The following is a 23,899-nucleotide window of genomic DNA, read 5'->3' on the forward strand; positions in this document are numbered from 1 at the left end:
GTGTAAGATAAAATTAAATATACCTAGAGCAGCACAGAATAATCTTATTTTTAAAGCTCTGTGAGTCAATGAATAAATAAAAGAATTAAGTTCGTGTTTCAATAATAAGAGGGCTCACCAATGCTGGAAGCTGGGAGCTGAAAATGCTGGAAGCTGGGTTAGACTGGGCTATTAGAAACCAGATAAAAAGGGCCAGTGACTTTCAGAGGGGATTTTGCAGAACCTCCTGGTAGTGGGGCTTTTTATTTGTGCCAATCACCTTTATTTGTGCTAATTCTTATTTTTGAACTTCCCTATTCAATTCCACATCTCAGCCTTTCCTTTTGGTTTTTAGGTATTTATGTGAAATTCTAGAACTCCCTGACTAATTGGAACCAAGTTTCACACCACCATCATCCTCTATTCCAAGCTTGCTGCCCCCATGATCCTCTTAAAAATCTGAGTTTCTGAAAGACATAAACATTCTTGTATATCAAAATGGCCTTCGTTTCTCTATGTATGCTCACATACATACATACATACATACATAAACATACATGCACACACACCCCAACCCAAGATGTACCAAAAGCCATCTTCCCAAATATTGGAGTCTGGCTTTATCAAAATATCTGTGGAGTATTACCAGAAGTACAGATTCGTAGGCTCTACAATACAGCTTCTAATCTAAACCTCTTAAAGGATAGGGCCCTGGCTTTTTTTTTTTTTTTTTTTTTAAGAACAATTTTCCCATTCAGATGTGAAGGCAGTTTGGGAGACCTCATGATGGCAACAGTATGTTCTTCCATAAACTTATAACCTCTATCTTCTCGTTTAAGAAGTAATTAAAAAAATCTTAATACATACTATCCTTGGAAGTGCTTCATCTAAGAAAAATGAGAAATTATCTACTTGTAAAAGAATACACAAATGGGTAAATATGTAAAAACCTCATCACATTAGGAGTGTCTTCATTCAATGAAAGGTGAAGTCTAAGCTCATGTTTATCACTGTACTGTTTTCTAAGAAACAGTAACAAAAAAAATACTGAAAGTAAGTCCTAGGGGAACTATGGTAGTAAGCTAAACAGGGGTAGGGTGGGGGTGTTCTTAAGCAGTTCTAAGGTGTTTGTGAAGAGACAATTTATATTCTACTGATTCTAAAATTCACTGTTCTTTTTTCACGTTATCTGTGAAATCAGACTATACCATACAAATGACGGCATCTTACAATGAACTGTTGGTATTTTTCTGTCTTAGCAGTAATAAAATTATAGCATTTCCTACAATCAGAGATTAAAATACTATAAACATGAATTCTTCTCTTGTCATCAAAGACAATTTATCTAAAAACCTCAGGAAAAAAGCTGCTAGTCTGGTCTGAATATCACAATGTACAAAAGCAATGAATATATTTTTCTTTTTTAAAAAAATCCATAATTATTAATTCAAGTTACCACTCCTCAACAGAAAACACACAAGAGTCTCATATACGAAGTCCCTATTTTCTGGGCTTGATTTCTAAACTAAGGAGTGAACTCTTCTTTTAGCTCTTAAAGCCTAAGATCCCATAATTTTATTTATCAATATTAAGCTTACCACAAAGTTTCTCATTTCTTCTTTTCTACCCAATGCTGCTATACAGTTCCAAAATTAGCAAGTCATAAAAAAGTGGCCAATAGTTTGTTCACTGTGATACATAAGAATGAGGCTTAAAAAGCAGAGATCCTTGGGAAATAAGGTCTTGAAAAACTCATCACTACTTTTGAGCTTTCTATGAGAGAATAATCTTAAACCACTTTCTACCATAGACCTTCTATTATGTGTTACTAAAATACGTGGCTTTATCATAATCATCACCTGCTGTGAATACTTAGTTCAAAAAATTACGCAGGTTATCAATTTTACTTCTAAGACCTATTTTGATACTGGTTTTTCCAGTGTTTTCACATTCTGTTATTTAAACAACAACAACAACAAAAAAAAAAAAAAAAAAAAAAAAAAAGGAAAGGAAGAAGAGAAAGCAAGGGAGAAAGTTAAGAGTAAAATCTGCTTAGTGGGAGCATTCAGAGTCCCTAAGAAGCTTCTCAGTGAGCATCATCTCTTTCTGTTTTCACAGTTTATTAAACTGCCTAACACACATGATTTCTGAAGTGAACTGCTTTTGTGGGCTGGCAATATTCAAGTACATATACTATCTAGTGAATCCTGATTCATAATAGGCCACACCGTATTATCTAGTTTTGATATAATTAAGCAGAACTTGCTAAAAAAAAAAAAAAAGTTACCATAATTAAAGAGCTCACAGTTAATTTTATACTAACACTTGAGAAAGCTTTAAAAGCGGTTTCCTTAAAATTCTAGAATATAATTTAAAAAATAGAATAAAGTATACACCAAGTACTTAAACTTTTGCTGTTTGTTAGCCTTGCTTTACTAGAGAAAAAAACGGGGGGATTGAGGAAAATAAGACTGAGTAGACTTCTGAGCAAAAGACAGATAAGGAAGGTAGACAATTTTTTGAACCCTGGAATGAATCTTACAGTGTAATTTCATTGCTTTTAAAGGCTAGACATAGCTTTTGATGAAGACAGCAGAAGGGATCTCACCTCAAGAAGCCAAACATAAAGTATGCAGCTTTGGCATTTGCAGTTCTGCTCTAACAATGGATAGTCATAGACAGACCTCAACATACCTTTCATAAAACATCACTCATATTCTTATAAAATACCCTATCATTCTGCTAAACTATGTAAAGCAAGGTGCTGGCTGCCTTATGATCAGTCGTTAAGTGTATTCGTTATTCATGTGTCTCAAAACTATGTAAGTGAAATAAAAAGGGTACCAGAAAGCAAGCAATAATAATGACTTCAGGCAGTTAAAGCCCCCTTTTGTCTCTGCTAGAAAACCACCCGAGTTGCTTAAATAATGCAGAATCTTTCTCCAACACTATAAACATATCTGACATTAAAAACAAAAAGAGTAACAAAGAAAAAAACACAGAAAATCTCTGCAATTTTTAATTTCTGAGATGTCAAATAACTTTTTCCACTGGACTATAGTTTTATGAATTCTCAAATTTAGACAATTCTAAAACTAAAATTTAGACATTCTAAAACTAAAATACATTTTAAAGTAAAAATCACATTTCCTAGTTGTGTCAGACAACTTTCTCTACTAGTATACTATAGTATTATTAACTACCTTAATTTTGGGTGACATTGAATTTTACTTGAAGATAAAAAAGCAGCAATGACAGGGATACCTAATACTAGAAATACAATAAAACTCTGTGACAATACACCTGTGACAAATGTAAATTCTGGTAAAATGTGACTGACAATTGGTTTCTGTCTTCTGGCCACTCTTACATTCTTAAATAGATACACTAAAAATAATCTTTTGTGGAGAAAAGAAAAGCAATAAATGGCAACCTCATCTGGAAAACCAGGAAGTTAAGACGAGTACCTGAGTTTCCAGTATTTCCCTGCTCGATCTCCCTGGACTTGATGTTACAGGCACCACCACTAATCCCCAAATTTTTGGAATAGCTGCTGTTTTCCAGAAGTTCCAAGACCCAGAGTTGTCTCTATGAATTTTTAAGTGGGAAGAAACTACCACAGCCAGGCAGTGCCGTCCATACAGGGATATTCTAAGTGGCCCAGCAGGACTCAACTCTTACTAGTAACAGGCACTGGTCTGCCATGGTCACTTCATCAAGTTCATAATAAAGCAACTCTGAATTTTACATGATGGAATTTTTTGGACACTACCTATAATTTCATGATATAGTTTTACTGTACCATTTCTTCCAGTTCAAGACTTCACATCCACACTTATTACTGGGTATCTCCACATTTCTCTTGTTCTGGTCTTTGCCCAACACTCTATTCTCTTCTGAATGAAAGAAACTTTGAATCCAGTATTCCAGATTTAGAAAATCCACTCCTTCTCAAAGATAGAGTGAGCATTATATAATACAACCGATACTTTGTAGAAAACATCTATAAACTTGGACAGGAACAACAAAAGTATAATACTTATATCTAAGATCAGAAATGTCCATGTGTTCCTGTGCTATATGGTATCATGTTTTTCAGTCACTTTTAAAATGAATTCACTGAACTGTATCATGATATCCCCATTATTCGGTTTTTAATCTAGCAGCCCAACTTACCCGGACAAGTGCATCATCTATGATATGGTCACGTCTAACTTTGAGTCTCAAATATGGATTCAACTGCTGTCCTTGAACTAAGCTGTAGAGAACAGTGATTCTTCGTTCACTGTACATGCGAATTCTATTGTCATAATATAATCCCAAATTCTTTGTGACAGCATTTAATATAAAGGGACATGTCATAAAAGAGAATTTGTTCTCTGTTTCTACTTTGAAAAAAGTATAATCTTTATCCATTTCTAGAACCTCATTCAGTGGTTCATTAATAAACTCTTCAAAAGGGATAAGTGGTTTTCGACAATCCAGGGTTTTAACACCAAGTTCAGTTTCCAGGGGGTCCACTCGAGGACCTTTCTTGTTTCTTCTTTCTTCTCCCAAAAGCTCCTGAAGAGTCAGCTCACTGGATTCAGGGATGGGCTCTTCATCATCTTCTTCATTGTGATTTGTGTCCACTTCCCCTCCCACTACATTTGCATAGTAAACCATTTTCAAGCACTTCGAAGCAGCAACAATGGCATCATCATCATTCACTAGATTTCGACTGTTAAATTCATTGCTTATGACTTTGTAAGTAATAAGTTGCTGAAATGTCTCCATCATTCTCCGAATCTGGTCTGCATTGTATTTAGACCACAGTCTGATCAGTTTTCCTTGGGCTGCAAGGGGTAGCTTGCTCATTGCTTTGCAAAATAATGGCAAAGCCATTTCCAGATATTCAGGACTGTGGAGATTTCTATTCTCCATTACGATAATGAACAAATTCAGATAATTAGGATCTCGAGAGTATACATTGTGATACGTCAAGTCACATTCCACGTTAGGTGACAAATATACAAGTGCATTGAGAAAGGCAGTTTCAATTTTTTCATTAGACAGCAATCTGGTGTAGACCCTTCTAATGGCATCAATATCCACAGACACATCATCAGGGCCTACTTTTTGCAAATTGTTGTCTCCCTGTGAGCTATCACCTATCCTTGAGGAAGATGCTTCTGAGTCTTCTTCCATAGCAGCAGCAGAACATGCAGCTTTTTCCTTTTCATCTTCATCCTTGTCTTCATCTTTTGCTTGAAGAGATTTCAGTTCTTCCTTGGTGTGTTGTTTCACTTTCCGGAAGCTCTGTACCAACGCCTCAGCACTAGAAAAAACTCTTCCAATAACACGAATTAAAGGGGAATAGTCCTCTCTTTCTCTACATAATTCAAGAATTTCATATACCTTCTCTTCTGTTAAGTAAGTCACATCTAGAAAATCAGAGGAAAAAAGAGAACATTTATTTTCATAATATGCATGTTTACCCTGTTGCAAAAAGTTCTAAAAGTAAAACAGCCAAACATTGTAGTCTCAACATCATTTATGATACACAACTCTAAAAGTATCTAATACTTAGATTCAGCAAACAAAATTCAATGCTTACCTATTTTCTTCAATGAACTACCTACACCAATGACCTCACCCATGCTTTTACATTCTTTCAACAATGCATAACTCTTAGAGATCAGGAGAGTTTAAACTTTCTTTATAATCAAGATATCTATTAATGTATAGCTTTATTTATAAATATGAACCAATGTGTCATAGACTGATTAATCATAATACAGCTCTTAAAACCTCACTGTAGAACAGAAACACTACTAATCTTCTGGGAGTTTTCTTGTTTCAGTACTCTGTTCCCAAAAGACTGAGAAGGCAAAGTCCTAAGAAAGGTTCCTTCAGCATCTATGTATGTATTAAAAGAAAACTGGTTCATTTTGGGTCTTCCTAGTTTGTTCCAGGGTAGTCATTCTGTGAGTGATTGAGAAGAATATACCATTTCTCAGCAGCTCTTAAGCAGAAACTGCTTTCTGCAGCCAGGATCCAGGTTAGACTAAGTCTCATAGAGTGACAGAAAATAGTTTTTGAGCAACGAAAAAAAACAGTGCGAAGAAGGCAACTTATGAGCTGCCAAGCAGTGCAGAAACTATGTAGTCATCAAAATCTATTTCATACTCTTTTCCTGGGCACAGAGTTGGACTACATTTCCCAACTTTTTGAGATAAGTGTTATTTTTAGGCCAATGCTTTCCCTCTTCTGGCTAATAGGATGAAAGATATTTTATTTTACAGGTAAAAACAAATGATATATTTTGTGTACTGACCAACATAATACTGAGAATAGTCTTAATTCTCCCCTTTAATCAATAAAGTGACATACTTATCGTCATCAGATTAACTACTTAAGAGGTTAATTTTAGAGGCACACAATCCTACCTCCATTGTGCCAAACATACCCTTATACATGTACTGCACAACATGTAGAATTTTTGATGACTCCCACCCCTGCTTTAATATATCTGTTTCACAATGAAAGACAATATAAAATGTAAGGGATCATTGAATGGTCTCCAAAAATTGAACCACAAAAATACCAAATTTTATCATACTAAGGATCTTATCTGTGGCCCAGCTACAAGAGCGTCAACACTTGCAGTTTCTTTTGCGGGCCTTAATACTTTAAGAACTAATTCTCAGGTTTGTTCTATTAAGAATATATAAGCATCGGGCCGGGTGCGGTGGCTCAAGCCTGTAATCCCAGCACTTTGGGAGGCCGAGACGGGCGGATCACGAGGTCAGGAGATCGAGACCATCCTGGCTAACACGGTGAAACCCTGTCTCTACTAAAAAAAAATACAAAAAACTAGCCGGGCGAGGTGGCGGGCGCCTGTAGTCCCAGCTACTCGGGAGGCTGAGGCAGGAGAATGGCGTAAACCCGGGAGGCGGAGCTTGCAGTGAGCTGAGATCTGGCCACTGCACTCCAGCCTGGGCGACAGAGCGAGACTCCGTCTCAAAAAAAAAAAAAAAAAAAAAAAAAAAAAGAATATATAAGCATCTTTTGCTAAACATCGGTAACCTTTTCCCCAAAAGCGTAAAACCACTGGAAGTCTATTTCTCATTATTTTCATTGAAAATTTTTATAATACCTTCTTACAAGACAATGCAAAACCCCTATCTAATTTCCTAAAATGTAACAGAAAATACTACTATCCTATTAAGACATAAAACACTTTTGCTTCCTGAGCAAGTCATAAGCTTAACAGACTTGCTTTGCATGCAGTAATACGGCCTGTCCTAGGGATCGCCATTCTAGGCTCACATGTCCTTTGTTGATACGTCATGCTTTCAGAACATCTTCAAATGATTCTGATAGTCTACTAATCCTATATAGAATGTACCTATACTTTTTCCATGTAGTGTTTTTTGTTGTTGTTGTTGTTGTTGTTTGAGACGGAGTCTCGCTCTGTCGCCAGGCTGGACTGGAGTGGCACGATCTCGGCTCACTGCAACCTCTGCCTCCTGGATTCAAGCGATTCTCCCACCTCAGCCTCCCGAGAAGCTGGGACTACAGGTGCACACCACCACAGCCGGCTAATTTTTTTGTATTTTTAGTAGACACGGGGTTTCACCATGTTGACTGGGCTGGTCTCGATCTCTTGACCTTGTGATTCGCCCGCCTTGGCCTCCCAAAGTGCTGGGATTACAGGCATGAGCCACCATGCCTGGCCTGTAGTGCTTAATATGTTAAACTGAATTTTTCAGATATATAGATAAAAATTAGTCAAAAACACTGTAATTAGATATGAACATTCATAAAGTTTGGTTTACTGATAGAGGTGTTCTACTGAGAATATATTAAATAAGACATTTTTTGTAAGATTTCTTGTGATAAATGTGTCCCTGAAAATACTCAATCTTTCAAATTTTGCACTTAAAAACCTTTTACACAAAAACAGAGTTTGGTGCAGACTACTTAAGACGCATCTTTGTGATTAGTGTTAATAAACATAATTAATAATCAAAATAAGGGTACTAGTGCAGAGAAAGCATTTCTAATTTCTGATATACGATAGTAACTGTAGAACATTGCAAAAACAAAAACAAAACAGTAAAGAACAGGGAATAGTAACAGTAGCAGATTAGAAAGCAGGAAAAAGGAAAGGTCAAAACTGCTAACTAATGCAGACTTGAGCAAAAAGAGGTGGGGGCATAAAGACTGGATAAAGCCACACAATAAGCATCTCTAAGATGGAGCATGTGGCCAAAAGAGCAGATGAGTACAATCCTCATGTATCACATCCCCCCCAGCTGGCTGCATTGCACTGTGCCAGCACTCTGCATTCAGTTACTGGTACTCTGTGGTGCACACTTACTGGAGAACTGTGTACAATAAAGTCAATGCAGCTTCCACATTATACTGACACACTATATATATAGACATTTACCTATTTTTTCCATAGTGTGTGAGCTAATTCATGAAACAGAACTATACACTCTGAAGCAACAAAGTTGTGTAAAGTGATGAAAATAATTTTATTGTGGAAACAGTAGAGGTTATAACACAATGGCACTTCACTAATTCTTTCAAACTTGATTCAGATGATGTTACTGAAAGTTTTAGAGGCAAATGCCTCTAAAATTCTGTCACTTATATGTCATAAACAAAAAGCTTTCTCTCTTAAAATACAATTGCCTCTGGGTGTGTATGGGGGTGGGGGTGCAGGGGCGCTAAGCCCTGGCAGTCATTCAAAAATTCGATTATCTTGTTACTAATTACATTCACTGAGGAAAATAACTTGGAGTTTTAGTATTAGCGACAAGGTAATCGAATCCTGAATTCTGGACACAGGACCATTTAAAAAACAAAAGACCTGAGTGAAGATTGTCTTTGGTAGGTCATGACCCTTGGCAGCATGACTGTACCAAATGTCTGGGAGGAGAGTGAGAAGCATATATTTGAAGGAAATGTAGAATTCTCACATAACTATCATAAAATTTTGTCTTGCCTTCAAAAATGGAAAAAACCCACTGCTTCCTCTTCCTACTTCTTTCATCACATCATCCTGAGGTTCCAGAACTCATGCCAGATACTTAGTCCAGTTATTCTATAACTTAAATAGATGTTGTGGCCTAGTTTTGGAGATTAACTATCAATTAATACTTTTTTCCTAAGAATTTTAAAAAGTTCAAATCAATCTATTAACAAATGAACTTTTGGCATATGATCTGCTTCTAATTAGCAACGATTAAACCTGTAAAATGTAGTTATTATTCCTGTCCTTTACCAAAACAAAATATTGGTTCTACGGTATCAAAATGTCTTAATGTCACATAAGAAAAAACAAATAAAAACTCATACATTTAAATCTCCCACGGTTTTCAGCCAACAATTCTCAATTAAAAATAAAACATCTTACCTTTAAAATCAATTCTAGTGCCTTTCTTGTTCATTTTTATCTCAGAGCAGGAGTTGTTGGGGGCACCTTTCGAGTTCTCAAGGTAAGCTGAGCTTGCTCCTTTCTTGGAGGGATGAGGATCACAGAGTTTTGCATTAATCTTATAAAGCTCGAGGGCTTTAATAGCTGCTGCATTATTATCCATACGAAGAAAAGTTGGACAGGAAGCACAAAACTCATTCGTGCAGGCTTCATTTCCACAGCCCTCAGTTAACTGGTGGTAGTAGCGTTCTATTAGATGCTTTGCAGCTGCTCGCTTCCTGTACCAAACAGTCAAACAATAAGCACAGTGATTAGTATAGCTGTCATGTACAAAGCTCAACAGATCATCAAGGCAAAAGTTAGTCAAGCACTGAAGTGATTAACCTGTGTACGAAGATGAGAAGTAGAAAATAGAGATGCACTATTTACCAACAACCCCTGACTACTGAAAGAGCTAATAAATATTTTCTAGGATATTATGATAAAGAATGTCAATGCTTACTGACTGCATTAACAGAGTATACATTCCTTTGGTTTAAAAGGGGGGAAGGGGGCTCGTCTGATGGTATATGTGCTTAAGTTGTTTAGTACAACAGCTGAAAAATCACCAGGTTTACAGCTAAGAATTTTAGGATTCTATCATTTTAAAAATTAGCATTAGGAAAATCCAGTTTTCCTTTGCATAATCACTATTTCATTTTTAACAGTTTGTAAACATTTGACTTACAGTTAACACAGAATATCTATCTGGAATAAAAACTATTTTTCCCAATTATCAACCACATGGGAGACTTAAAAATAAATTTGTAAGTGGAATATCCAAAGCTAGTGTTACACTGAAAGAAAGTGGCTGCAGCCTGAGTGAGGTAGATCATGACTGTAATCAATCCCATAACTGTGGGAGGCTGAGGCAGGCAGACTACTTGAGCCCAGGAGGTCAACACCAGCTTGGGCAACATAGTGAGGCTACTCTCTACAACGTGTGATTTTTTAAAAAATTAGCCAGGTGTGGTGGCATGCACTGTAGTCCCAGCTACTTGGGAGGCTGAGGTGAGAGGATCACTTGAGTCTGAAAGTCAAGGCTGCCATAAGCCGAAATTGTACCACTGCACTCCAGCCTGGGCAAGAGCTAGACTTTGTCTCAAAAAACAAACAAACAAACAAAAAAAGACAAAAAAGGAAAATAAAAAAGAAAAAGAGGCTCCAAAGTATACAATCTTAAATCTAAAACTTGTCACTAAACCTCCTCCTTAGTTCCACATCACAAGATGGAATATTTTAAGTTCCATCACGCAAAATCTTATATTCCTTTTACTCTGTGAACTTAAAGTACACAGATTAATGTCCTATTTTAGCTGTTCCAAGAGAGCTACCAAAACTGAGGGAGGAATTATGTGATCAAGTAAGAAGTTAGATGACATTATCTCTATATTCAACACTAAAGAGTCTATGCTTCTACTAACTGATGATGAGAACACCATAATTTCAGTAGAATAAACCACTGGGTCCAAAGAAACGTAAGTCATAGCTATTCCTTTTGGTCCCAAATTCACAAGTATGGAAATAAAAACTACAAAGAACCAAAATTATAAGAAAAATAATTCATCTAATTTTCAAAACATTCACAGAATTATCTTACTAACATGTAGGACTAAATGACCAAAGGCAGAGAATTTACATCTTGCTAATCATGAGAAACTCAGTAACAAGACAGCAAGTAAGTGAAGAGACAAATGAGATCCAATTTTGTCTCAAAAGAAGGACTTTGACTGTCTAAACTATCCAGGTAGGTGACAAAAAGTGATAATTCACACAGATTCAATTCATTCTGGTGCTTATATTTTTTCAAATGTTCCATGCAAATTTACCACTCACTGCATGCAGAGAAAAAAGAAAACTCACAAAGCACATGTAAAAATTGCATAAACATGACTTAGACATTTTGTTATCTATGAAGCTATAAACAACCCAACCTGAAAATTAAAAACTGTTATCACAGATTTATCACTATGCAAAATATGAAAGTGAAAACATGTAAAAAAAAAAAAAAAGGGGGGGGAATGGAGAATCCAGAAAATTTAAAACATACATTGTTAGTCTTCAGTAAAGAAAGGGAGATAATGTCACGTTCTCCCAAACTACAGTGACTTCCCTGGTGAAAATGTAAACAGGTATTTCCTTTCTAGAGGAAAACAGTGAATATGTATCGGAAGTCTTAAAAACATGAATACCCTATGAATGAGATCCTACTTGTGGAAAACAATTTGACAATTTTACAAAAATGCAGTTTCCATATCTGAATAAAATCAACATGTTTAATAAAAGATTACTTAAATGAACTGATAATAGGTCACACAATAAAATAAAAACTATCAAGATTTGAATTTGACAAGGAACTGCCTAGTCTTCCTGATATATCACTAACTGACAAAAGTCAGTTACAAAGTAGCAGGTGTAGGATGAACCCACTGTTATTTCAAAGCATTAATAGCATTTTCTCTGGATGATGTGATTAAATGAGTTTTGAAACTTCTTCCATCTTTTGATATCTTATTTATTCTTTCCATAATAAGGATGCTACTTGCGTATTAAAAATTAATAACTATAAGGGGAAAACAATAGCAGTTTTAAAACTTCATATACATGATTTGAATGGCCCCAAGATTTACTAAATTGTCTCTGATTTTTAAAAAAATTATAAAAGTCAAAATACTAAGATAGATATTTTTAATGTGAGCTTTTATACTAAAATAACCTCCCCAAAACCTGTCAGACACATAGTACTTCTTTACATACTACATAGGAGGAGAGTGATCAGCACAAACAGAATGAGACTGAAAAATCAGAAGACCTGCATTAAGTGTCATCCTTCTGTCCCTAAGTAGCTGTAGGATCCTAGGGAAATAATTGTCTGGGCCTCAGTTTTCCCAGCTTTATGAGTCCCTTCAGTTCTAATTTTAAAGTTATTTTATGTCATAGGGAGGTGAGCAAGAAACGAGTATTTGTTGGATGCCTGATAACATATTACACACACTGCGGGCACTCTGACATAGGTTATCTCATTTGAGCATCACGACACTGAGGATTATCTTCAGTCCACAGCCAAAGAGAGAAATAGAACTGGAGTCAAATCACCAAACCAAGATCTCAAAGAAAGTACACAACCAAGACAAGAATAGGAGTCCAGGAGTCTTTCAGCTTCAGAGTCTAAGTCATTTTGACTATACTGTATTGCAGAAGGTGATTCATTTCCAAACAATTATTTTTTAACGTGAGTAATACTGAAGAATTCTATGGAAAAAAATCTCATAACTAATGTGCAACTGGGAAAAAAATCTGAAGAATCATAATGTGAACCTCACATTTATGCATATATCTGGTACCACAAAGATAGACCAAGTTTCTTGAGGAAATGGAACCACTATATTCTGCAAAGTTAATTTATCTCTAATTTTTTGAGGACCTATGTGCTATGCATTTTATAGACATTCCCACGTTAGAAGGGAATAAACTTTAACAGTTAAGAGCTCGCATTCTGAGGCCAGATGTCCAAGTTCACATGATGGCTCTACCTCTTAATTAACTATGTGACCCTGAATGAGTTACCTGACCTTTCTGTACGTCAGTTTCCTCATAATTTAAGTGGTAGTATCTACGTGCATTACCATGATAAGAGTATTATTATTCTTCACATTATCAATTGTGAGAAAATTAAATGTTAATATATATGAAGTGCTTAGAACACTGCCTGGCACATACTAAGCAAATGAAAGTGTTAGCTACTACTATTATTGTTGTAATTGTTATCACCCTCACTAGTGTATGAGTTAGCACTATAAACCTTCATTCTGCTGATGCTCAGAGAAATTACATCAATAAGTCATACATCTAATAAGAGATCTGAACTCAGCTACTAAACTTGAGCTTTTAATAACTATTAAGAGGAGGATATGAAAGTAGACCCCTGTATTTGATTTGCCTTTCTGTGCCAAGTTAACAAACAGCAGCTACACTGACGAGACAGGACTAAAGGAAGCCAGGTCAGAACCTCCATGTTAATGGTGGAATCAACTATATTAAGCATTCTTCTTTTTTCCTCACTCCAATGACACCTTAATTTATCTGACCTCATCTGTATTACTATCTAATTTAGGGTATGTAAAAGGTATACAAAATTTAGAGCACATAAAGGGGTCTCTATGTTGGAAAAGTATACACTAATAACGACTTTTTGGCATAGTTCCTGTGCAAGGTTAATCCTTGTACCATATGGTTCACCAAATCATAGCTCATGAGTCAAACCGAGTTCATCACCTGTTTTTGTATGTCTCTCAAGCTAAGAATATTGTACATTTTTAAATGGCTGGAAAAGTTTAAAAAAGAGTATTTTGTGATGTGAAAATTATAGGAAATTCAAGTTTCAGTGTCCATCAAGTGTACTGGAACATACCCAAGTTCATTCATTTATAAATATACTATATATGATATGCTTTGGCTCTATGTCCTCACCCAAATCTCATCTTGAATTGTACTCCCTTAATTCTCATGTGTTGTGGGAGTGATCGGGTGGGAGATAACTTGAATCATGGGGGCAGTTTCCCACATGCTGTTCTTGTGGTAGTAAGTCTCACGAGATCTGATGGTTTTATCGGGGGTTTCCGCTTTTGCATCCTTCTCATTTTCTCTTGTCAGTGCCATCCAAGAAGTGCCTTTCACCTTCGCCATGATTCTGAAGCCTTCCCAGCCATGTGGAACTGTAAGTCCAATTAAACCTCTTTTTTTCCCCCAGTCTCAGGTATGTCTTTATCAGCAGCGTGAAAATGGACTAATACAATATACTATATAGTTTATGGCTGTTTTTCATACTACAATGGCAGAGTTGAGTACTCTAGGCCTGCAAAACCTAAAACAAATACCACCTGCCTTTTAAAGAAAATGTTTGCCAACCCTTAATTTAGGATGTTATTTATCTCTGCCCTCCAGTGACCCTGCCGTCTAATCATTTGGTCTCTTAACTCTCTCTTTCCCCTCAGCAAATAAGTAAAATAAAAGGTGTACCTTTCCCCAAGTATTATTAAAGACAAGAGGAGAAGAGGGAAAGAGGGAAAAAGAAAGTGAGGAAAAGGAGAGGATGCAAAAGAAAAAGAAGGAAAGAAAGGAATTTCCCTGATGAGGTCCCTTTAGCAACACCTTATCAGCTGCTCATAATCAAAATTCCTGGAAGAGGAACTATAGCTTACTTGCCATAATTTCTTCACATTACATTGACTTTTCTTTTTACTCAAAAAAGTATGTTATAATGTGTTGATTTTTAAAATAAAACAAACTTTTCTTATTTAGTCAGCAATGAAGGCCAAGTGAGACCTTCTAGTAAAAGTCCTGTAAAGTTAGACACATGAAAATACTTATCCATTTCAAACAGACAATACTTTCCAATTATTTATTTCTATGACTGAATTAGTGGGACAGTGCTACAAACAGAAGTCCTATGGAATAAGTCATATTTGGAAGGTCAGTTTACCCTAGACAACTTGACAGCAATCAGTTTAAAAACGGTTTCACCTAGAGGGCTGTGTACTGATGTTAGCAATTAACTTCGAAAGGCATAAAAATTAAGATGGACTGATGATACAAGGATGGTTATAAGATAAAGCAATGTAAATATTAATGGCAGAATCTAGGTGACAGGCATATGTGTGTCAGCTATAAAATCTGTGTTCAACATTTTTTAGTTCCCACATATCAGTGAGAACATGTGATATTTGTCTTTCTGTGTCTGGCTTAGTTCACTAAAAAAATGAATGTACAAGACAATTGGAATATAAGCAATGAATACAAGCACTAAGAAGATGAGGCCACAGAAACAGCTGCCAGAAAGTGAAGATGTGACAGTGAACACTGAACAAATAAGATTAGAATTACAATTAGAATCAGAAATGACAAACGAGAAATATGAACTGTGAGATGCAATATAAAAACTGATGGTGAGTAAAGCAAAGAATAAAAAATAAAAAGGGAAAGATTAAAAGGAAAACATGACTATAAGTAGAGTGACCTTTATATTTACAGAAGGTACAGCAGAATGACCATGTGAGAAGTCTAAAAAGCAGATATAAAATAGAAAGAACTCAAGGCTTATGTAATTAGTCTATAAAGCTAAGAACCACTGCTTAGTAATTTCTCGTAAGTGGAGCCTCTTTATTCTTTCTGGGATGTTACAAAACTCCATTCCGTCTCAAAGTTATTTTTAATGTACAAATTTGTAAGAGTGAGCAATGGTATCCCAAATAGTTCTAGGCCTTGTAGAAATAGATTGTAAGAGACATCTGTGACACAGCTATATTCAGTACGATGTAGGGTCTGTTACAATGGGATGAAATGAATTTAGATTATTTCAAGACTAAACCTACAATTGTGAACTCTTTAGAACCATGAACCAAACAAAAACCTATTAAATATAGAACAAGACGATTTTCATGAAAAAAATAAATACAAACAAATCAGTATTTTCATGTGTTTGAAATATAGGTTAACCTTTAAGAACTGTTTTATTCATTTTTACAGTCTCAATGTCCAGAATGCTTGATATATGATTTTAAAAAGTAAAATTATACAACTAAATATTTATATAATTCATCTGTAAAATGAAAATCTGTTTTAACATATCATATTTCACAGTTAGGAAGAAAAACCTCAAATCAACAAATTAACTTTACATCTTATAGAACTAGGAAATGAAGAACAAATTAGACTCAAACTTACCAAAAAAAAAAAAAAGGAAATAACAAATTACAGTTAAAATAAACAAAACAGAGAAAAACAGAAAATTTTTGCAATAGAAAAAAATCAACAAAATTAGGAGTGGCTGTTTCATTGAAAAGATCAACAAAATTGGCAAATTCTTAGACTAAGAAATGAAGAGAATAGACACAAATAGCAAAAATTGGAAATTAGAAAGGAGATACAACAACTGCTGCCACAGAAATAAATAGGACCTTAAAAGACTAATATGAACAACTACGCCCCAACAAATCTGATAACCTCTGAGAATGGATAGACACATCCAACCCACCAAGACTGAGTCACAAATACATACAACTTCTGAATGGACCTAGAATTATCAGAGATTGAATCAGGAACTGTCCAACAATACCAGGGCTTCAATGAAAACTCTACCAAACATTACTCTTTGAAAAAACTAAAGAGGACAGAACACTTTCAAAATCACTTTATGATTTTGATAATCACAGTAATGTTAAGTAAGCATTACTTAGATATCAAAATCAGACAAATTTACTACAAGAAAAAAGAATCCCTAATAAATACTGATGCAAAAAAAAATCAACAAAATACCAAGAAAGAGAATTCAACAATGCATTAAAAAGAACATCCTTTTGTGATTTAAAAAAAGGCCAGATATGGTGGCTCATGCCTGTAATCCCAGTACTTTAGGAGGGCAAGGTGGGCAGATCACCTGACGTCAGGAGTGTGAGACCAGCCTGGTCACACAGTGAAACCCCGTCCCTACTAAAAATACAAAAACTAGCTACGTGTGGTGGTGGGCACCTGTAATCTCAGCTACTCGGGAGACTGAGGCAGGAGAATCACTTGAACCCAGGAGGCAGAGCTGGCAGTGAGCTGAGATCGCATCATTGCACTCCAGCCTGGGTGACAAGAGCAAGATTTTGTCTCAAAAACAAAAACAAAAACAAAAAACACTCAATTTGCTAGAAAGATATGGAAATTACTTCAAAATAATGAAGGCCATATATAGAAAGACCACAGCTAATGTTATTCAATGATGAAAAACTGAAAGTTTTCCCTCTAAGATCACAAACGGAACAAGAATGCACACATTCACCACTTCTATTCAACACACTATCAGAAGCCCTGCCAGAGTCAGCAGCAATTGGGTAAGAAAAAGAAATAAAAGGTATTAAATGGGAAAAGTAAGAAGTAAAATTACTTCCGTTAGCAAATGACATGATCTTTTTTTTTTTTTTTTTGAGACGGAGTCTCACTCTGTCCACCAGGCTGGAGTACAATGGCGCAATCTCGGCTCACTGCAAGCTCCGCCTCCTGGGTTCATGCCATTCTCCTGCCTCAGCCTCCCTAGTAGCTGGGACTACAGGCGCCCGCCACCGCGCCCAGCTAATTTTTTGTATTTTTAGTAGAGACGGGGTTTCACCGTGGTCTCGATCTCCTGACCTTGTGAGGAGATCCGCCTCGGCCTCCCAAAGTGCTGGGATTACAGGCGTGAGCCACCGCGCCCGGCCTCAAATGACATGATCTTATACGTTGAAAACTCTAGCTCACCAAAAAGAAAAAAAACTTAGAATAAAGGATACAGGATATAAAAATAAAGTTACAGGATATAAAAACCAACATTAAGAAAAGAGTTGCATTTCTAAATACTAAAAATGAAGAATCCAAAAGGGAATTAATTTTTAAAATCCATTTAAAATGAAATCAAAGAGTAAAATACTAAGGGAATATTTTCAACAAGGAAACGAAAGACACGTACATTGAAAATTATACAACATAGGCCGGGCGCAGTGACTCACGCCTGTAATCCCAACAGTTTGGGAGGCCAAGGTGGGCGGATCACGAGGTCAAGAAATTGAGACCATCCTGGCCAACATGGTGAAATCCTGTCTCTACTAAAAATACAAAATAAATTAGCCGGGCTTGGTGGCACACGCCTATAATCCCAGCAACTCGGGAGGCTGAGGCAGGAGTATCACTTGAATCCGGGAGGCAGAGGTTGCAGTGAGCCGAGATCGCACCACTCCACTCCAGCCTGGTGACAAAGTGAGACTCTGTCCCTCCCTCCTCAAAAAAAAAAAAAAAAAAAAAATTATACAACAACGCTGAAAGAAATTGAAGATAATATAAATAAATGGAAAGACATCCAAGTTTATGAATTGGAAGATTTAGTATCGTTAAGATGGCAATACTACTGAAAGCAACCTGCAGATCCCTATCAAAATCCCAATGGCATTTTCTACAGAAATAGAAAAAAAAATTTTTTAATTATTACGGAATCTTGAAGGACTCTGAATAGCCGTAACAATCTGGACAAAAAACAAAGCTAGAGGCCTCCCATTTCCTGATTTCTAAAGATATTGCAAAGCTATAATAATCAAAACACTATGGTGCTGGCATAAAGACAGATATACAGACCAACTAAGCAGAAGAGAGAACACAGAAATAGGGAAAAGAGGTTCTTCAACAAACTGTGTTGGGAAATCTGGAATCTAACATGCAAAAGAATGAAGTTGGAGCCTTATCTTACACCATATGCAAAAATAAGCTCAAGATGGATTAAACATCAAACTATAAAACTGCTACAAGAAAACATAGAGAAAAAGCTTCATGACATTGGACTTGGCAATGATTTCTTGAATAGATCACCAAAACCACAAGCAACCAAAGCAAAAATAGACAAACCAGGGATACACAAACTCAAAAATTTGTGCAAAGCAAACAGTAAACAAAGTAAAATGGCAACCTACAAAACAGGAGAAAATATTTCCATACCCATGTATCTGTTATTTGGTTAATATTCAGAATATACAAATAACTCCTACAATTCAACAACAAAAAATCTAATTAAAAAGTGGACAAAAGACTTGAATAGTCATTTTTCCAAAGAATGTATACAAATGGCCAATAAGCCCATGAAAAGATGCTCAACATCACTGATCAGTACGGAAATGCGAATCTAAACTGTAATGACATACCATCTGAAACCATTAGGATGACCACCATAAAAAAAAACAGAAAATAAGTGTTGGTGAAGATATGGAGAAACTGGAACCCTTATGCACCATTGGTGAAAATGTAAAATGATGCCAGGCACTATGAAAACAACATGAAGGTCCCTCAAAAAATTTAAAATAGAACTACCTCCAGTTCCACATATAAAGAGCTTGGAAGTCACCACTCCATTCTAACAACAAGTAAAAAATGACAAACTGAAAAACAATCAAATCTGAGATAGGATAAGTGAGGTCACAGGGCAAATGACTGCCTGTAAGTGAGAGCGAAGGACAGGTGAACACATAGCATCACCATTTATCTGAGATGAAAAACACAAGCAGAAACCTCCACCGGGTAAGAAATCCTGAAGTGTAACGGACAAACTGATGAAGGCTCAGTGTGGACAACTCCGAAAGCTAAAAACTCCACAGTTACCCAATTACAGGGGGACCCCTATAATTTTCTAAGTTTTACATCCAGGCAATTGACCAGCTTCTCACAGTAAATACAGGAGAAAAATTCTCAACCCTCAGCAGGGGAGGCAAAGAGAAACAATTTTCAAGTACACCAGAGTATTCTGGTCTTAACAAGGTTTGTCCTCAGGAGAAACTAACCAGAGCCTGACCTGCTGGTGTTGTAGCAAAGCCAAAATGATGTGGGGGAAGAGAAATAACCCAACTCCACGCCATTATAGCTATCTTGTTCTATCTAAGGGAATGGGGGGAGGGGGTGGGACTGAGAAACACTTGTGAAGTTCACAGTCCAGAGGCATAAGCTCACTAAAAGACTGACCTAATCATCAGACTACAGAACTCTTCTCCTCTTCCTACACCTTACAACCACATTACTAAAGGCTCATTTACAACAGTTCCTTTTATCTAGTACATCGTGTCCAAGCTATCAAGAAAAAAATTACAGGGCATAATAAAAGGTAAAAAACAAGCATCAGGACCAAATACAGCAGGGATTTGGAATTATCAAACTGGGAATCTAAAACAACCATGATTAATATGCTAAGGCCCTAACAAATTGAGTAAACAACATGTTAAAAAAGAAAAAGGAGAGATGAAAATCCTAAGAAAGAACCAAAAGGAAATGCTAGAGATAATACAAAAACAAAAACAAAAAACAGAACACTGTAAGAGAAATGAAGAATGCCTTTGATGGGCTTATTAGTAGGCTGGGCATGGATGAAGAATCTCTGAGCTTGAAAATATATGCCAAAAAACTACATCTGGGCATAAAACGTTGTTAACTACAGAAATTCAAGGATAAGAAAAAAATCTGAAGTAAGCCAGAGGGGAAAAAATCACTTTACCCAGAGAGGAAAAAAAGAAAAAAAAGAAAAAATACATGTGACTTCCTACAAGAAAAAGAGTGGGGTGAAATATTTATAGTGTTGAGAGAAAAAATTCATAAACCTAGCACCCTACCTTGTGAGATTATTACTCAAAAGTTAAACTGAAATCTATATATACAGAGCATCAAAAGAAGCAAACACTGAATAAACCTTTTATTTTTCTTATACTTAATTATCTAACAAATAAGAATTTGTTCAAAATAATGTCAACAATTGTCCTTACGCATACAGACGCTCCTAAACTTACTTATTGGGTTGTGTCCCACTAATGCCATTATAAAGTGAAAATATCATGAAAACACAACTTATCCAAATTTGCGGGATACAGTGAAAGCAGTACTTAGAAAGAAACATACAACACTGATGCATTTATTAGAAAAGAATGATCTAGGCCAGGCGTGGTGGCTCACGCCTGTAATCCCACCACTCTGGGGGGCTGAGGTGGCTGGAGGGCTGAGGTGGGCGGATCATGAGGTCTGGAGTTCAAGACCATCCTGGCTAACACACTGAAACCCCGTCTCTACTAAAAATACAAAAAAAAAAAATCAGCCGGGTGTGGTGGCGGGTGCCTATAGTCCCAGCTACTTGGGAGGCTGAGGCAGGAGAATGGTGTGAACCTAGGAGGCAGAGCTTGCAGTGAGCCGAGATTGTGCCACTGCACTTCAACCTGGGCGACAAAGCGAGACTCCGTCTCAAAAAAAAACAAAAACAAAAAAAAAAAAAAGAAAGAAAAGAATGATCTAAAAATCAATTATCTGAGCTACCACCTTATGAAACTAGAAGAAGCAAATGAAATCCAAACAGAAGTAATAAAAATTAGAGCAGAAATCAATGAAATTGAAAACAAGAGAAAAATCAAAGAAATCAAAAACTGGTTCTCGGAAAAGATCAATAAAATCAATAAGCCTCTAGTCAGGCTAACTAAGAAAAAGAGACAAAGGACAAAATAACTAATATCAGAATGAAAAGAGTACACATCATTACAGATCTCATGGGCATTAAAAGGATAATCAAGGGATATTATGAACAACTTTATGGCCACAAATTTGGTAACCTAGACGAAATGAAACAATTCCTTAAAAGACACAGTCTATTAGAACTCTAAGGAGAAATAATCTTGATTAAAAAGCATATACTATAGAAATTAAATATGTAATTAATAATGTTCTAAAAGAGAAGGCATCAGACCCAGATGGATTCTCTGATGAATTCTACTAAACATTTAGGGAAGAAACCACACCAATTCTCTACAATCTCTTTCAGAAGACAGAAACAAAGGGGATGCTCCTATCTCACTGCATGAAGTCGGTCAGCATTACTCTAATACCCAAACCAGACAAAGACATTATCAGAAAACTACAGACCAATATTTGTCATGAACAAAGATGCAAAAATCGTAAACAAGTATTAGCAAACTAAAAACAACAAATTTCTCCACCAGCAGAAAGTAGGATTTATCCCAGATATGCAAGACTGGTTCAATATTGGAAAATCAATTAATGCAATTCACCATATCAACAGACTAAAGAAAAAAAAAAATCACATGACCATACCAACAGATGGAGAGAAGTATATGACAAAATTTAAAACCCACTCATGATAGAAACTAGTAAACTAGGAATAGAGGGAACACCTTCAACTTGATAAAGAACGTTTACAAAAAACATACAGCTAACAGCATCCTTAATGATGAGAAACTAGAAACTTTCTCACTAAGATCAGGAACAAGACAGGAATTTCCTCACCTCACCACTTCATACTGGAAGTCCTAGCTAATACAGTAAGACAAGAAAAGGAAATAAAGGGTATACTAACTGGGAACAACAACAAAAAAAATGCCTTTGTTTATAGATGAAATGACTGTATGTGTAGAACAGATACAAGAATTTGAAAAAAAGAAAAACAACAAAAACCTCCTGGAACTAATAAGTGATTATAGCAAAGCTGCAGGATGCAAGGCTCATATAAAAAAGTTAATAGCTTTCCGGTAAACCAGCAACAAGTAAGTTGAATTTGAAATTTAAAACACAATACCATTTTACATTAGTGTATCCCAAAATGAAATACTTAAGTACAGATCTAACAATATGAGGAAAAATTTTTTAGAACTCTGATGAAAGAAATCAAAGAACTAAATAAGAAAGAGCTATTCCATGACCCAGAAGAGCCAACTCAATATTGACAGAAAAAGTCAGATGGACACTACTGACTTCAAGATTTACTGTAAAGCTCCAGTTGTGAAGATGGCGTGCTAATGACAAAAGAACTGACAAAACAGATCAACGAAATAGAATAGAGAGCCCAGAAATGGACCCACATAGTCAAAGGAGCAATGGCAGCATTTGACAAAGAGGCAAAGGCAATACAACGAAGAAAACAGTCTTTTTCAATAAACAGTGGTAATAACTGAACATCCACATGCAAAAAAAAAAAAAAAAAAGAGTCTAGACACAGGTCTTACACCCTTCACAAAAATAAACTCAAAAATAAGCCAGAGAATTAAAGGTAAAACTCAAAACTATAAAACTCCTAGAGGATAACATAGGAGAAAATCTAGATCTTGGGTTTGGTGATGACTTTTTAGATACGGCAACAAAGGTACCAACCATGAAAAAAAGAGTTGATAAGCTATACTTCATTAAAATTGTCTACTTGTTTCTTAAAAATTGTTGTGTCTTTTGCAAAAGACAATGTCAAGAGTATGAAAAGACAAGCCACAGATAGGGAGGAAATATCTGTGAAAGACACATCTGATAAAGAACTATTAACTAAAACGCGTAAGGAGGTTGGGCGTGGTGGCTTACATCGCAGCACTTTGGGAGGCCAAGGTGGGTGGATCACCTGAGGTCAGGAGGTCGAGACCAGCCTGGCTAACATAGTGAAAACCCGTCTCAACTAAAAATACAAAAATTAACCAGGTGTGGGAGTGCACGCCTATAATCCCAGCTATTTGGGAGGCTGAGGCAGGAGAATCACTTGAACCCAGGTGGCAGAGGTTGCAGTGAGCCGAGATTGCGCCACTACACTGCAGCCTGGGTGACAAAGCAAGGCTCCGTCTCAATAGATAGACAGACAGACAGACAGAGAGACAGATATAGTGTAAGGAACTATTAAAATTCCACAAGAAAACAACCCAATTAGAACAACCTTAACAGACACCTCACCAAAGATATGCAGATGTCAATTCAGCATATGAAAAGATGCCTCACACATCATACGACATCAGAGAAACATAAATCAAAATTATACACACCTATCAGAATGGCCAAAATTCAGAACAGTGATAACACCAAATACTGGTGAAGATGTAGAGCAACAGAAACACTCGCTCATTGCTGGTGAAAAATGTAAAAGGATAGAGTCATATT

At 36.2% G+C, this 23,899-nt stretch overlaps 1 protein-coding gene and 1 long non-coding RNA gene across 15 annotated transcripts in view; one reads left to right on the top strand and one right to left on the bottom strand.

The window, feature by feature from the left end:
- Window positions 1–23,899, top strand: part of LOC117070982 — a 149,660-nt gene that overhangs the window by 97,337 nt on the left and 28,424 nt on the right. The window contains exons 7-8 of one of the 4 annotated variants that reach the window (XR_004432130.1): window positions 11,059–11,195; window positions 14,102–14,141. The exons of 2 other annotated variants lie outside the window; for them this stretch is intronic. This is a non-coding gene — a long non-coding RNA (uncharacterized LOC117070982). Of the gene's footprint in view, window positions 1–11,058; window positions 11,328–14,101; window positions 14,142–23,899 lie in introns of those variants that run through there. One more of the 4 variants, XR_004432131.1, reaches the window with a different exon arrangement.
- Window positions 1–23,899, bottom strand: part of UBE3A (ubiquitin protein ligase E3A) — a 102,179-nt gene that overhangs the window by 29,488 nt on the left and 48,792 nt on the right. For 10 of the 11 annotated variants that reach the window (XM_033190759.1, XM_033190764.1, XM_033190761.1 and 7 more), the window contains 2 exons: window positions 9,389–9,687; window positions 4,156–5,402 (listed from right to left, as the gene is read on the bottom strand). In XM_033190759.1, coding sequence (XP_033046650.1) covers window positions 4,156–5,402; window positions 9,389–9,687 — 1,546 coding nt within the window. Of the gene's footprint in view, window positions 1–4,155; window positions 5,403–9,388; window positions 9,688–13,250; window positions 13,257–23,899 lie in introns of those variants that run through there. The other variant, XM_033190769.1, reaches the window with a different exon arrangement.

This window comes from Trachypithecus francoisi, unplaced genomic scaffold, assembly GCF_009764315.1.
Source record: "Trachypithecus francoisi isolate TF-2019V2 unplaced genomic scaffold, Tfra_2.0 Lachesis_group3, whole genome shotgun sequence".
Taxonomy (NCBI): domain Eukaryota; kingdom Metazoa; phylum Chordata; class Mammalia; order Primates; family Cercopithecidae; genus Trachypithecus; species Trachypithecus francoisi.